Consider the following 17457-nt stretch of genomic DNA (forward strand, 5'->3'; position numbering starts at 1 on the left):
TTTATACGGAATAAACCCCATCACAGTGTACAAATTTCACAGAAAAAAAGAACAATATAAAAATGTAAAATACTAATACGCTACGGAATGTTTCTGCAGCACACAACTATATAACATCATAAAATACTTTAGGATATAGAATCAAAATTAAACTTGTTACTAAGTTATGTGAACAATTACCAACTTAAATTATTCAATGATTGTTTGAAACGACCATAAGAGACACCAAAAATACTGATGGTTTCGTCATCTACTAACTTTATGGATTTTTACAAAGGTGTATGTTTGCCATAATTTGTATGAAGGAAGGGTATATTAAATAAATGGCTGTGTCTAATATTCCTGTTTGGAACATGAATGTTGACAGATTCAAGTCATTCAGGACAAGTTATTAGTCCATTGAGCAGCTTGAATAACAGCATAGATCTGCATGAATTCTTCTGGTTTGCAATAGTTTAAGCCCCATTTCTTTTAATATACTCGAATAGTCATGGTACTGTATTTGAAGACCCAACTTGAAAGAACAAAATCTCAGAAATTTATTTTGCACTCTTTCTAGAGACACACAGTGCACATTGTAAAATGGAGACCAAATGATACATGCATATTCTAACTTAGACATCACTAGAGCTAAATAAATCCTTTTTAATGCTCCAATGGAAAATCCTGAACAATGACGTAAAATAATACCCAGTGTTTTGGATGATTTTACACTCACTTGGTTTATATGGTTTACAAATTTGAGTTGTTCGTCAAAAATGACCCCCAAATCTTTTATAGAGGAAGTATATTCTAAGTGCTAATCATTTATGTTGTATGATGTATCGAATTTCCTACCAACTTTTGAGAAAGTAATAAAATGGCATTTATTTACATCAAGAAATGTTATTTATAACACACCATTCTTTAACTTTATCTAGATCATCTTGAAGGAGAATTTGGTCATTGTATGATTTTATCGGTCTGAAAAGCTTCAGGTCATCCGCAAACATTAAAAATTCACTGTTCTCTAACAGCATCCTATGCCATTCACAAAAATATTGAATAACAAGGGTGAACAATGTGATCTTTGTGGCACTCCACATATTACTAATATATCACTCGATTTGCATCCTCCAATTTCAACCTGTTGTGAACGACCAACCAAAAAACTACCAAACCAATTTACGAAATGTTCTGTGAAACCAAAATTTTAGATCTTCTTCAACAGAATATTGTGATTTATTCTGTCAAAAGCCTTGAAAGAGTCAGTGTATATGACATCCATCTGGCCTCTACCCTCCAAAACATTTAATATTTTTTGCTCGTAGATGAGAAGATTGGAAACAGTCGACTTATTTCGAGAAAAGCCATGTTGGTTATTGATCAATATTTCCCTACATGAAAAGTTAAGTTGATCTGAAATTATACTGTCAAGTAATTTTGGAATAGATGACTGGCTGCATACACTTCGATAATTTTGTATATTTTCCTTGTCACCCGATTTGAAAATTGGAATAATAAAGCTGTGTTTCCAATAATTTTGATAAACTTCCTGATCTAAGGAATTCTTGAAAAGAAGGTACAGAGGATGAGTAATGGAGTATACATATACAAGTTTTTAGAAAAATATTTGTAATTCCGTCAGGACCTGAACTGAGTTTGGGGGGAATTTTTGAAATTTTCTGAGATCATCGGAGCTGAGCTGAACTGGGATTAGAAATATATGAGTTAATATTCAAACAAGGGTGATCGTCAAACTCACCATGAGAATTGTCGTACACTGTTAAGAAATATTCAGCAAAAAATTCTGCAATTTGTTCCTTATTTGTTGCAATAGAATTTTCATAATACATTGTAGATGGCAAACAACCATGAGATTTCTTGTCATTAATAAACTGCCAATTTAGTAATTAAAGTTTGACACCCTTCCTGTTGACAGATCGATTTAATATTTGGTTCCCACATTTAGTTTTAATGAAGAGACAATTCCATAAATTCTGTATCATTGTAAATCCAAGACGGCCGCAGCTACAAAATAGCGGATCATATATTGATTCACAACTATCTCAAAATAGGTATCAAATGACAGGACTTGACTGCTAGAATAGTGATACACTTTGAAAAAATGCAAATTCAAGATGGCCGCAGCTACAAAATGGCGGATTACATATTTCACAACTATCTCAATATGGGTATTAAATGATAGGGCTTGACTAGTAGAATAGTGGCAAACTTTGAAAAAGATGCAAGTTCAAGATGGCCCTTGCTACAAAATAGCGAATTACACATTACCTTGTGATACGGCACTGAAATCTAGTGCCTAAACAGAATGAGATTAATTGACTAACAAAATCAGAAACTGAAAACATGAGAATGAAAAAAGTAAAAATAATTTTCAATGTTAAACGGATTATTTGAAAAAAAAAGATAATAATGTAGATAATGCACTGAAAACTATCTCTCCTAGATAGCAGTCATCGGTAATGATCAGATGAAAAAATAATAAAATCGTTGGTCGTAGTATTAACATATTTACTCAGGTTACGCCAAACTCAACGATTTGATTTTTTTTCATCTTATAGTGAGGATAGTGGTGTGATGACTGCCACCTAGGACCTTCCGAATTATTTTGTAGTTTTGAGTACATGTGGTACTGAAACAACATCATAATATTACGGACAGAAAAAAGCTTTTCGATATGTGATTTCTGTGGTATGGCGAGATCAAAAGAACCATAGTGATGATTTTTACTTTTGTTCAAGTAATGTAAAAGGGTAAAATTCAAAACGGAAGCAGTCAACTTCATTCCCTAATCTGCAATCAGCTATTCGTCCTATCCCTCATGAGAACGAAATACCAGTGCCCAAGGTCCCTGCTATATCAATAGAGAATCTAAGTTCTAACGAAGATGGTGTTGTACCTGAAACCGATGACAAGTTAAGTTTTGAATTCGAAGATAACAGCATCCCGAAATTGTGGTAACAGGGCGAGCTCAACGATTACGTAAGAGACTTGAATAGACTCTGCCGAGTTGCCGGAAGTGTCTTCCTTTCGGTTTAAATATCGCGAGAAGCAGTTCACTTCCTACATTGCCCAAGAGGACGAGTTGGTTTATTGTAGCAATATTGAAGGTTTTATGAATACATTTGATATCTCATGTGACCAGCACAGTGGCGTATTTTAATAGATGCTTGAAAAGAATCCTCAAGCAGTTCTGCTCCATAATGACGGTTTCTAGGCCTTCATTTCTGTCGGTCACTCCGTACACCTCAAGGAAACCTACGAGAACCTGGAATTGATTCTTTGCAGATTAAAATATATAAAGATCACGGTTGATAAGTTTGCGGTGATTTGAAAATCACCATGGGCATGTTGCTCGGACAACAATCCGAGGAAGCTTAGCCTTGGCATGAAACTGACGTTTCCTCATGAAGTTCTTCTACCACCGCTTCACATAAAGCTGGGTTTGTGAAGCAGTTTGTAAAATCAGCCCCAAGAAATGAAAATTGCTTCAAATACTTATTATCAAAGTTTCTATTCTATTCCTCTCAGAGTCAAAATTGAAAAGAGATATTAGACGAGCTGATCCACAATTCATCACAATCCTGACGGATCCTCAAAGAGGAGGGTGGATTGCTTTCAAAGAGATCATAGAGAAGTTTCCAGGCGACAAAAAACCAGTCAGAAGAATGTTCAGAGCATCTCAAGCTTTAGGTTGCCTAATGAATTCGAAAGTTAATTTTCTTCAGATGTGAGTGATGAGCAAGGTGAACGATTTAATCAAGATATTGAGGAGATGGAAAAAAGATACCAGGGAAAATAGAGCGTCTCAATGATGGAAGACTAGTGTTGGGTGCTTCAGAAAGACCTTCCATATGCTTCTTACAAACGAAAATGTACCAAAAGGAGTCTCACTGGGAAAAAGAAATCTGTTTAGTGCTTACTAATTATTGTATTTCAGATGAAAAAAGTTTGTTACCAATTATAAATATGATTTTTTCCATCTTTCATTTCAAGAAGATGACTTGTCAGAGAACGTGATGACAAAATGAAATTCATTTTCGGATTCAGCACACTCAAAAACACAAGAATTACAAAAAGGGTGAATATTGCTAATGATCAGAGTTTCATCAGTGTCCAGTCTTGCAAAAGCAATTTCAAATCTGCAAAAACTTGATCGATTTCATCAAAAACAACAGAATAGTTACCATTAATCTGAAGTGAATATTTCACTAAAGATTTAATTAGTTGTAACAGACCTTACATTCTATGAATGTTCTGAAACAAATATTTTGTGATCTACTAAATGGGACGATTGCAAATAAGTGACAATGACCAGAATTAGAAGACATTTCTGGAATGGGTTGAAAATTCATTCTTTCCAAATCAAGTTGAGCAATACAAAAGTGTCACATACTCAGGTTGAGGAAAATGAAACGGCGACCGCTTTCTTTGAACATTTATTTCTGAATGGCCAGCAATATGACCTCGAATCGCATTCGGGGTTTTTATATTCCGGTATGTGAGTTTTTATTGTCATTAGAAAAACTTGTGAATATAGCACATTGTCCGACACCAATTGAAACCATTACAAAAAAAATATTTTCAATTACAATATAAGGATGCAATATCTAACGTAATCTATCATATTACAATAATTATATATATATATATATATATATATATATATATATATATATATATATATATATATATATATATATACATATATATATATATATATATATATATATACTACTTATCATATGTAAGACGATCTGGAGGTTTTACTATTCTCTTAGGCCTGAGTACATGTATTGAATTATATTACTCAACATCATTAGAAATATCAGGAATAACAGATGAACTACATGGTTGATCGCTCAGTAATGATGGGTTATTCTCGGTGGATACTTCCATGTTGGCAAATGACTTTGTATTTTAGTTTTTCTGATTTGATTCGTATGACGTTTCCAAGTTTTATTAAGGCCATGAATTTCAACAATGTATGTACATTTTCCTATAATTTTTTGTACAAACTCTGGTATCCAAGTAAATTTAATTGCTTTGCGATAATCTTTCACAAATACCTTCTCTCCTATTTCAAAAATGCCGCTCGCCCTGCCACCAAAATTTTTAATTTGATTTTCTTGCTTTGTTACATTTTCTCGAACTATATCCAAAATGTCGAGTTTCAAAGTACTGAGTCTTGTTCTAAGATCGCGACCAAACATTAATAATCAAGGAAAAACGCCTGTGGTACTATGAATAGCATTGCGGTAGTCAAAAAGAAAATTGCTCAATGTGGTATTCAAAACAATTTTTTTATTTCTACCCATAGAATTTTTCAAAGCGCTTTTTATATGCTTCACAGCATTTTTCGCGGCTCCGTTTGATTGAACAATGTACGGTGCAATCGTAATATGTTTTATACCAAATTTTTCCAATAAACTCAGAACGAGTATGTACCATGTAATGCCGATATAGTAAAGTTGAAAGTTATATTTAAAATTGGAAAAACTTCTATCCATTTGGAATGAGCACCTTAAATAATAAAAAAGAATGTATTGAGGAAGGGTCCCATATAATCAATATGAATTCTAGAAAATACTTCTCCAGGCCAAGTCCACGGATTGAAAATTGTTTTTGGAGAACTAATTTTATTACCTGAACAATTTTCAAAACTTTCTGCCAAGTTCTCGGTATCTTTATTGATTCCTGGCCAGAAAAAATATGTTCTGGCGATACTTTTCATTTTTATGTCACCTATGAGAAATATGTAATTGATTAAGCAAACGCTCTCTCAGCTGTTGTGGTATAACAACCACTCTGTTGTTCTAAAGAAATTTTTTTTTGAAATTTTGCAGGGGCGGATGCAATACCATACGGCAATCTTTGATATTGAAAAAGACGCTTATGAGTTGCAATCCTAATCAAAACCTCGGACTTTTCGACTAAAAAAATGTGTGCATACGCCTATGAAAGTTATATTTTCGAAAAGATAACGCCGCCTAGCAATTTTGAAAATAAATATTCAATGCGTGGTAGTGAAAACTGATATATCTTCAATACGGGGTTCAAGGTTATTTTGAAATCACCGCAAATTCGTACGGATCCGGATTTTTTAATCACGGGTACGATCGGTGTCACCCATGGTGAATAATCAACAGGTTTGATTATACCTAACTTTTCCAAATTAGCTAATTCCGCTTCAACTTTATCCCTCATTCCAAAAGAAAGGGGTCGTGCTTTCATGAATTTCGGTGGAATGTCTTGATCTTTCAATTTCAGAGAAATAGTACCATTATTGAATGCCCCGAAACCGGGAGAAAAAACGTCTTCAAATTTTTGCATTAAATCCAAAATCATACAGAGATATGAAATTTCTACCGAAAATAGTACTCCTATTTTCGGTGTTCTCCTACACCCTGTTTCATAACAAAAATTTTCAGATCTTTAACAATATCATTATAGGAAATAGTTAACTTGCATATTCCCAGAGCTAGCATTTTCTCGCCAGTATAAACATTCAAGGATTTATCTGGGGGTAACAATTTATAAGTTGAAAATTTTTTTTTATGAAACGGTTCAGAAATAGCTGGAATACTAGCTCCAGTGTCCAGTTGAAAAGCATATATTTTGTCGTCTATACAAATATCAATAATAAATAGAGTTTCTCAATTTTCATGTTAGAAATTGAGAACAATGCTTCACTTTCAATGAAATTTTGTACACGAATATTTTTGCCTGATTTTTGCCCTTATGACAGAAGCTAGGTGTCCTTTATTATTGCAAAAATTACACATACATTCTAGAAAACGGCATTTTTGTGTTGAATGATTCGCTCTCGCACAACACTCCCATTTTTCACCTACTTTAACTCTGGTTGTTTGTTGCTTGGGGGACATCGGAGTTCGATGATACTTTCTAGAAGTTACGTGGTGGACTGCTGGCTCCATCTTGACGGTACAATACTGACTAAATGAATCATCAGCTGCCGCCATTTCTGCGATTGCTGTTTCAACAACATCGGCAAACTTCTCGTCGAGTTTTCCTTGAATAATTCGGGCTGAATTGAACCTTTATCAAAACCAACGATAAATCTTGTTTCTCAGTATCATGTCTATAACTGCTTCTTCAAATTTGCAATTCACATCCAAATTCCTCACTCTCGCTGCCCATTCGTTTGCACTCTCATGTGGGTTTTTTAATGAATCAAAAAACTTAGATCTTGCCACAAAAAGAGACTCAGATACCTTAGAATATTTATCGAATATTTCCGTAAGTTCCTTGTACGTTTTGTTTTCAGGTTATCTTGGCAAACATGTTGTACATCAACTTGTATGCATCTTCATTCAGAGCATTAAGTAAAATTGCTTTCTGCTAGGCATCATCCGTAATAGCGTTCACCAAGTAATAATTATCTAGTCGTCTTTTATATATTGCCCAGTCACTATCTTGAGCACTGAATTCTCGTATCTGTCCATAATATGATGGATTCTGCATTTTGAAATTTTCAGCAAAATTTGTATTTTAAAAATCCATTAGATTTGTGGGTTTTCACACTTATTTTGAAGTGTAACTCTACTTGTCGCCAGTTGTCATATACTCAGGTTGGGGAAAAAAAACGGCGACCGTTTTATTTGAACATTTCTTTCTGAATGGCCAGCAATATGACCTCGAATCGCATTCGGGATTTTTATACTCCGGTATGCGAGCTTCAATTGTCATTGGAAAAACTCGTGAATATATCATACAAAGAGAGATTCAAAGTCACATTTTGCTAACAATTTTTAAAAATGATTTCTGATAAATCGTTTGAAAGTCAATTTTAAACCACTAGGAAACTTTCAAAATGGCATAAATAGTTGCGAAAAAACTCAATAGCTATTCAAATCCAAACGAAAATATGAATCTTGTATGCAATTACACAAATATTTCATAAATTAAATATTTACGATATACCCTTTTATTTACCACATCAAACAGTTGTCATTATAAATTATTCTCTATGGTGGTGATTCATTGACTACATTGAAACAAGAAGAATGAATGATAACACTAATGAATATTTGTCAATGCCAGTCATATCCTCATGAATGTAATGAATTGTGAAGAAACAAATAATTTTAAGTAAAAGTTTTCTTTCATCACCGAAAGAAATTATCGGGGTCGATGTTAGAATCAAGATTATATATTTGATAAAAAAATATTTCCACAATACTACGTTCGAGTTACCAATTGACATAAATGGTGCTACCTACCACATGAGCATTCACAATTATTTCTTTATGAAATATAATTTCATAATTTCATGTAACTCAGTTTTACTTTTTCTCACGTATCAATTTTGCATATCGAACTCTCACAAAATATCGTGAATTGAGAATATACAAATCAGTCAAGTGATATGTGTGCCCGTTTTGTATGACATCGAAAGTGGTTCACCTTGATGTCTCAACTGATTTCTGAACAGATTCGTTCATGTTCATATTGAGACATTTCATTAGCAAGACAAGCAAAAATGTATAATGGTACAAACTTTATTTCATCAGTTCGGACTTCCATTGTCTAATATGATATGAATTGATTTGAAATCCCAGAAAAAAATAAAAAGATTAGCTGAAAGTAACATTTTATTGAAACAAAAAACTGAAATTACACGGGAATAACATACAAGCTAGAACCAGAAAAATTAAAAATTTAAATATTGATTAAAGCTGAAAATTAAATTCAAAAATTCCAAACTAAGTTACGTCACGATGTTTCGATTGTTAGTATCCACAATCGTCTTCGGGTGATAACTGGACTTATTCCTCCGAGATATTATTTATAGGTCATTCGGGTGCTTTCATCTTTCACCTATCCCCTCTTTCTTCTTCATTGGTTTTAGCGAGAGATGACCGTTTGGCGGGAGTTGGTCGTTTTTCGCTTGATAAGAGGTTTACATATGTTACGTATTTCTACGCTAGCTTGACTAAATGCGTTGTTGGACAACATATTCGCAGCTTCCTTGAATTTTTTCCGAAACCAGTGTTCCTCTTTGTGGATGATTTCAGAATTTCAGCAAAAAACCTTTGGGTATGATGTTGTTGTCTCTAGCTCTGCACAAGAAGCTGAGGTGAGAAACACTGGTTTAGGAGGAAATTTAAGGAAGCCGCGTATATGTTGTCCAACAACGCATTCAGTCAAACTAGCGTAGAGATACGTAACATGTGGAAACCTCTTATCAAGCGAAAAACGACCAACTCCCGCCAAACGGTCATCTCCCGCTAAAACCAATGAAGCGGAAAGAGGAAAGAGGGGATAGGTGAAAGGTGAAAGCACCCGAATAACCTATGAATAGTCAGATCTCGGAGAAATAAGTCCAGTTATCACCCGAAGACGATTGTGGATACTAACAATCGAAACGTCGTGACGTAACTTGGTTTGGAATCTTTTAATTTTTATTTTTATTTTTCATTTTTGTTAATAATATTTCTTTATTTTCAGCTTTTATTATTATTTCAGTTTTTTATTTTCTGGTTATAGCTTGTATGTTATTTCCGTGTAATTTCAGTTTTTTGTTTTAATAAAATTGTTACTTTGGGTTAATCTTTTAATTTTTCTCAGAGATTTCAAATCAATTTATATTATATTAGACAATGGAAGTCTGAACTGATGAAATACACAACGAAACATTGTCAATCACCTTCAAACAAACGGTACAAACTTTGTTGGTGCTGATCATCCAGATATAATTTTATTTAAAATTTGCCACTAACATCTACTACTTCATTCACTCATTCAGATCAAAAATATACCCAATGTAAAGCCCTCGACTCCTTATTCATCGGACCTTTCCAATGAAAATCCTGCAGAATTTTTGAGTTGGCAAGGAAAGATGCCAACGAAAATGTTTCCGAACCACAAACAGAGCTGAAATGGGAAACCAGCGTAGTTACTGGTTTGAAATAATGGGTTATCATGTTTGGGAGGGATCTGTATAGAAATGAGTTGCGCGAGTTGTGACCTTCTGATTTTCTATAAGAGTGAAGTTGAAGTGCATTTCAAAATTATGCGTTCTCCAAAAAAGCAAAAATTGAATGAATGAGTGACCACACATGTTCAAACAATTTCTAGAGATATTTGTTCGATGCAGTGAGTATTTAATACATTTCAATCTACATAGCAGATATTGAAAAATATCTCTCACATTTCAAATTAACGTTATACGCTGATGATCTCTCCATATCAGTATCACAAAAATCTCACGATCTCAATCAACATAGCTTTCAATGATCTTATGAAAAAATCATTCTATAGTTCTCCATTAATAGTCTTCATATCAATGCTAGTAAGACACAGTTTATTATTTACCACACAACAGAGTACGGCTGAAAATATAGAGATTCGTGATGAAAAGAGAAATGGAAAATTTCTATGTTTTTTACCACTTGAACAATGATTTATTGTTTAAGTTTGAAAATGTCCATATAGGACGAAAATGCAGTAACGTTAGTTACAAATAAAAGTGGTCAAAAACATAGAAATGTTCATTTCTCTTTTCATTATGATCTCCTACCACATAGTAACGGCTACATCCATCAACTTATATAGAGATTCATTTAGGGGAAACGACTCTAGAGAAGTTCGACACCATTGAATTTCTAGGTGTAACTATGAGTGATACACTTGATTGGGAATCTCACATAAGTGGAACAATGAAAAAATTGAACAGTAAGCTTTACCAGATTAGATGTCTTCGGAGAGTAATTATTATAGATGTACTAAAACATTATTATTTTTCGGACATACAATCCCGACTACCATATGAAATTTTGTTATGGGGCATGTCGTCTTCAGCACAAAAACTATTCCTACAAAAAAAATGCATATGTGCAATGTTAAATGAAAATCAGAGAGAATCATGCAAACCTCTTTTTAAAAAATTGAATATACTCCCACTTTTCTGCATATATATATATATATATATATATATATATATATATATTGGAAGTTTCCTGTTATATAAAAACAGAAACAACATTCCCTATCATACTCACTGGATAACTCGTATTATACAATGGAGGAGTTCTTATCTTCGAAGTGAACTATCTTTGCTCTTTATCTTTTCAAAGTACATGTATAGTTTGCCCAATCTATGTTCAAATTTCTTTTGATTTGTTTTATGCCTTTCAGGTTTCTGAAACCAATAAAGATTATTATTATTATATCTAGCCAGACGGCTAGACGGGTTATAGTTCTCTTAATGTACTAGAATCCATAACTATATATGAATTATTTTTATCATTTGATCGTTTCATGTAAAATGAAAATATTCATACCTCATTCAAAATAGTGAATCTATTCAAGTCAAAAAACTATCACAGTCCTAATGCTTACCAATTCATCAACACCTACATTTACATTGATGCTTTCAACATCATCAACAAAAAAACAGTATCTCTCGTCAGTTTTTGAATCTCAAAGCTCTTGATATTCCCCGTGAGAAAGTTTGTGTTGAGAAAATGAGTAATTCAAATACCATCTGAGGTGTATGTGTATTTTTCAACACGTCATCGTTTGTTCACTATGAAATGTATTTTAATTGAGCATAGTCTTGATAAATATATTAAAGAAGAAAGTAATACAAATCATGAAATTAGGAAACAACATAATTTCATAACATAATATACAAAATTACATTACATAATACTGATTGAATATTTTTTCAGGTATTCCTTTTCCTTTCTTACTACCAGATGTTGGGTAAAAATTTGTCCAGTGTTTTTGTAACTGGTATAACGGAATTAGCTGAGGTTTATGTATCTATCAAGAGGCTACAGAATTTTCTCAACAGCGATGAATACCAATATCAAGAACCTACAGAATACCATTTTCCTCTCAACGACGAAAAAGAAATAATAATTTGGAAAAATGTGAGTGTTTCTTGGGATAAACTCAATACTGACTTGGTACTACAAAATATTAGTTTGAGAGTTAAAGTAGGCGACTTAATTGGAATCATTGGACCAGTGGGATGTGGCAAAAGTTCACTTATTCAAACTCTGTTAGGTGAGTTGGTTATTCAAATATCTATAATACATATTCTATATCAATTCAATTGTTTGCCCTTACACAAAAAGATCGCTCTTTCATTAAATATACTCATTATGTAGGGTAGAAAATTTCCATAAACTTCCTATGACTTGAGTTTTTTCCAGGATATCATATTGCTATAGTGAGTCGAACGCTCTAGGTGAATCAAAAAAGACTGCTTGTTTGAAGGTGATTGACAATATTTCATGATGAATTTCATTAGTTCGGACTTCCATTGTCAAGAAGAATTAAAAAAGAATAGCTGAAAATAACAATTATATTAAGCTGAGAAACCCTGAAATTAAATAACAGTGAAATGAAATACAAGTAAAAATGGAACAATTGAACGAAAATTTAAAAAATTAAAAAAAGAGAGGTTTCAAGCCAAGATTGTTGATATCCACAGTTGTCTTCAGGAGATGACTGGATTAGTTCCTCCGAGAAATGACTATATATGGGTCATTCGAGTACATTCACTTATCTCCGCTTTCCTTTTTCCGCTTCACCTGTTTAGCGGAAGATGACCTTTTGGAGGGAGTTGACCATTTTTAGCTACATTATAGGTTTCCATATATTGCGTATCTCTACGCTAGCTTGGCTGAACCTAAACCAATGTTCCTCTCTGTGTATGATCTCGGCTTGGGACCACCTGATATTATGTTGATGGGGCTAAGCATTCTCTGCTATTCCTGATTTGTTCGTTTCTTCTCACTGTGTGTGATTCTGGTGCTCGACAATGCGAACTTTCAATGGCCTCTCAGTTTCATCGGAGTATGATTCTTCGCACACGCAAGGTATCCGGTAAATGCAATTTTTGGAATTGCAGTCAACGTTTGGTGGCCTGGTTTTCATGAGGCTGCTACAATGGTGTTACCGAATCTGAAGCAGGTTCTGATGTTGTACTTTGATCCAATTCTTCTTATCTTTTCCGATAATCCTCTGATGTAGCGAAGTGCAAGCACTGGTTGTGACGGCTTCTCTTCCTTGCGAGGCTCCTGCTGTCTTTCAATCAAAGTTTGTTCCACAATCGCTTTGGAGTAACATTTCCGTTGAAGATCATTTTTGATGATGTCTAGTTCCTTTTCGAGATCTTCCTTCGTATTACAGAGCCCGAAAGCACGGTCTAATAGAGTCTTGATGATTCCTCTCTCAGTCGATTGATGGTGGTTGGATTAATGGTTCATCACTGCGGCGGACATCGTGGAATGTCGGCCGCAGTAGCAGACGAAAAAATGATGCGGCAATCGAAGTGATCACTTTGACCCTTGCCGCATCGCCCTTCACGATGTCTTGCGTAGTAGCAGACGAAATATCAGATATACAAACTTTCAGACAACGACTAATAAACTCAGAAACATCGAACAATTTGTTCACTGGGTGTTACTCTATTTTTTTTAATAGCTATTATCAATATAGTTGATGACGATGCGACTCTATTTTCTTAATATCTATTATCAATATAGTTGATGACGGTGCGGCCCCTCTGGAGTGGGGCTCAGGCGGATGATCTGGTCATATTTAGCAAATGAAAAATTTTCATGGTTACCTTCTAGTTCTGTATCAAAAATGATCCTAAAGTTGTGGGCTACAAATATAAAAAGATGAGAAAATAAGTGTCGATTTCTCTGGATGCCTAATAATTGATACAACGTTATTAAGTATTAATAATGAAAATAACCAACTAACTGATATTGAAACTTCAACTGCATCCATGTTTCAAAGGTCAACCGAATCACTTGATGAAATTGATAAAGGCTATACTGTCACAAATTATGATCGTGATTGCCCTACCGTGATGCGATTAACAAAAATAAAACCAAATAGTTTTTACTACGTGTCGCCTGTGCAAGTAACGAAAGCGACGTCGATGATTCAGACGTGGACAAGAATTTCACACACAGTTCCACTGATAGTTTATCGGAAAGTTCAAACGAACATGACGTTGTCCATTGCTCCTCGGACCGTTCAGACACGAAGTTGGATCCAGTTCCTTGGAAACTACAGATACAGATAATGTTGATAAAAATGAAGTTGAAATGGACACAAAAAAAGGAAGGAAAAGGGGAAGAAAGCCTGAAAATTGGATGAACAAACAGGCATCATTGCTAAGAAATTCCGGAAAAGCTTACCAATCGTCATCAAAATCCAAAAAGCAATTTCCTCAGAGGAAAGTACGTCCACCATGCGGAGAAAAGTGTAGACTCGCTTGTAGTAGCAAGATAAATAATTTAATTCGTCAAGAAATTTTTGATCATTACTGGGGCCTCGCTAATTTACAGAGCCAAAGGGAGTTCATTGTTCGACACACAACTTTTATAAAACCCAAATACCGATACTCGAGCACACAGGATCACAGAAAACTTAACTCTGCATTTTATTTTGAGATAAACGAAACTCGTGTTAGAGTATGTAAAGCGTTTTTCAAATCAACTCTTGATATTAACGACAGACCAATCCGGACAGCGCTTATTAAGAAAACTGATAATGGGTTCTTGGAGCCCGAAATGAGAGGCAAACATGGTAAGCAGCCCACCATTGACCCTGAACTTAAAAATAGTGTGAGGCAGTTTATTGAAGCCATTCCCAGAGTCGAGTCACATTACTTAAGAGCTCAAACCACCCGAGAGTTCATCGACAGTGGAAAAAGTTTGGCAGATCTTTTCCGCGACTACAAGGACGATCGCCAAAAACAAAACTTACCATTTACAAATGCAGCCATGTTTAATCGAATATTTCGTGACGAGTACAACATTTCGTTTTATATCCCCAAAAAGGACCAATGCGATTTCTGCGAGTCATTCAAAAATGCTGATGAAGAGAGAAAAAAGACATTACTTTCAGCTTATAACATGCACCAAAAAGAAAAGGAATTATCACGTACGGAAAAGGATAATGACAAAAAAAATCCGACTGGGGCTCATATGGCTGTATACGATTTACAGGCGATAATGCCAGTACCCAAAGGGCAAATATCATCATTCTACTACAAAAGTAAAATTAATTGGTTTAATTTCACTATAAGCGACCTAAATGCGAAAAATGTTGAGTGCTACTTCTGGGACGAGACAGAAGGAAAACGTGGTGCAATAGAAATCGGAAGTTGTATTCTGCATTACATTAAAATGTTGATAGAAAAGACCAACAACGATGAACAGGATATTGTTTTCTACTTCGATAACTGTTGTGGGCAACAAAAAAACAAATACGTGCTTTCAGCATATTCCTACGCAGTTAACAAGTTTCCCAAACTTCGCAGTGTTACACATAATTATCTTATACGTGGACACTCTCAAAACGAGGGTGACAATGTTCATAGCGTAATAGAAAAACAGGTTAGCAGACACCTTAAGGCTTGCCCGATCTATGTACCACAGCAGTATGCAACTTTAATTACAATGGCAAAAAAGAACGGCCCTCCATATCATGTTAATGAGTTGACTCATGAGAGTTTTTATGACTTAAAAATCCTGCAAGAAGAATGGGGTAATAATTTTACAATGGATGCTGATAGAACGCAAATCAAATGGCAAGAAATCAAGGTTCTTCGTATTGAAAAACAGCACCCTTTCGCCTTCTTCTACAAAGCTTCCTACGAAGACGTATCTTTCAAGAGGGTCAATGTGCGCAATTTAAGAAAAAGGAAACATTCAGGGACGTTTCAAGAACCTCAATCATTCCAGTTGGTTCAGGCTTATGAAGAGACAATCCCATTAGCAGAAAATAAAAAGAAAGACATACAAGAACTTGTTAATAAAAATATAATACCACAATCTTACTACAACTCTTATTTCAAAAATGTTCTCAATTAATGTTAACTAAATTTAATGTTCATCGTTCTAATAATAAGTATTAAATATAATTTTTTATAATGCATTGTACTGTTGTTTCATTTACCTGACTTATTTTCTCTAGGAAAAATCTATGGACTTAAAATGAATTTCAATTTAATTAGATCTTTCATCTTTTTTGTTAAATGGTGTATCTATTTCCTTGGGCAACGTTTCACTTCTATAAAAATACATTCAATTAGCCATCTCAATTGATGGGGTAAAATTTTTAAACGAATTCAAAATCAAAACATTGAATTAAACAAAAACTAAAAAAATAGATAAAATTGTTTTTCATCTATTTGTTTTACATTGGTTTTTCACTGAAATTGGTTTTTTGTTTTAAATTATTCAATCATAATCTAATCTATTTGTTCAGGATTATCTATTAGTTTCTTTTTATCTTGCCTATTAAGACCGAAATGTGACATTTTTAAAATGTTACAACTCAAAGTTTACAAAGGAATCCCATTCCATTTCAAACACAAAAGTGTCTCATTTATAAGAAACAAAAATCAAAAGTGCCACAATTCAAAATAATCCAGTCCTTTGTAAATTTCAACTACATAAAAATTGTCACAACTCAAAAAGCGCAATATTCAAGGCTTGGGATCGACATTATGCAATAACAATGTTGGATCAGATTTTCCTACCGCCTATTTTTGGAAATGATAAGTTGATTATGTAATTGTTTTTCCCCCCAAGCTCACTAACAGTTTTTCCTGTTTTCCCAGAAATGTAGGTTTTTGACTTATGTCACTTTACAAATACTAGTGCGATATATATATATATATATATATATATTATATATATATATATATATTATATATATATATATATATATATATATATATATATATATATATATATATACTCATTACAACTCACAACAAGAAAAATAAAATAAGAAATAACAGAGAAACTAACTGCTGAACTGATACATTTTCAACATGTCTACGGACTAAAGATCTAAATTTTGTGATAGACATATTCCAATTAATATCTTGCAAGCAATTTATGTAGTTTGCCAGACGGAGCATGATCAAGAGGGGGATGTGGAAGTAAAGTCACGAAGGGAGTCTTGAAGTTAAGGATAGTACGCGTAGGTCTGGGAGGTACATTAATTGATAATACTGACAATAATTCTGCGGAATTCATATTGATAATATTAATTTTATATATAAAAATTAGTGCAAAGATTTTTCGCCTATAGTCTAAGGAGGGTATATCAAATTGAGTTCTCAATTGTGATATTGTAATGCTGTTGTGAATGGGTTTACTACGATATTTCTTATAATATAGGTACCATAGAAATTTTTCCTGTATTTTTTCCAGTTCTTGTAAAGTTGTTTGGTATTCTCCATTCCAAATTACAGAACCGTATTTTGAATTTAGATCTCACTAGCGTGAAATAGAGCACTTTTATGGAATCTATGTTACTTAAAAGAGAAGTATGTCTCAAAATGAATCCTACAGCTCGATTTGCTGTATTTCTTATATGTTCAATATGTTTGTTAAATGATAATTTGCATTCCTGAGTCTTTGCATTCATGCACTCTTTTTAGCG

At 33.8% G+C, this 17457-nt stretch overlaps 1 protein-coding gene across 3 annotated transcripts in view; it reads left to right on the forward strand.

Moving 5' to 3' along the window:
- Window positions 1-17457, forward strand: part of LOC111515950 (ATP-binding cassette sub-family C member 4) — a 161206-nt gene that overhangs the window by 88269 nt on the left and 55480 nt on the right. For all 3 annotated transcript variants that reach the window (XM_074176982.1, XM_074176978.1, XM_074176986.1), the window contains one exon: window positions 11700-12039. In XM_074176982.1, the coding sequence (XP_074033083.1) occupies window positions 11700-12039 (340 nt within the window). The remainder of the gene's footprint in view (window positions 1-11699; window positions 12040-17457) is intronic.

This window comes from Leptinotarsa decemlineata, unplaced genomic scaffold (genome assembly GCF_025532065.1).
Source record: "Leptinotarsa decemlineata unplaced genomic scaffold, Ldec_3_MD MMD2_P_RNA_scaffold_14, whole genome shotgun sequence".
Classification (NCBI taxonomy): Eukaryota; Metazoa; Arthropoda; class Insecta; order Coleoptera; family Chrysomelidae; genus Leptinotarsa; species Leptinotarsa decemlineata.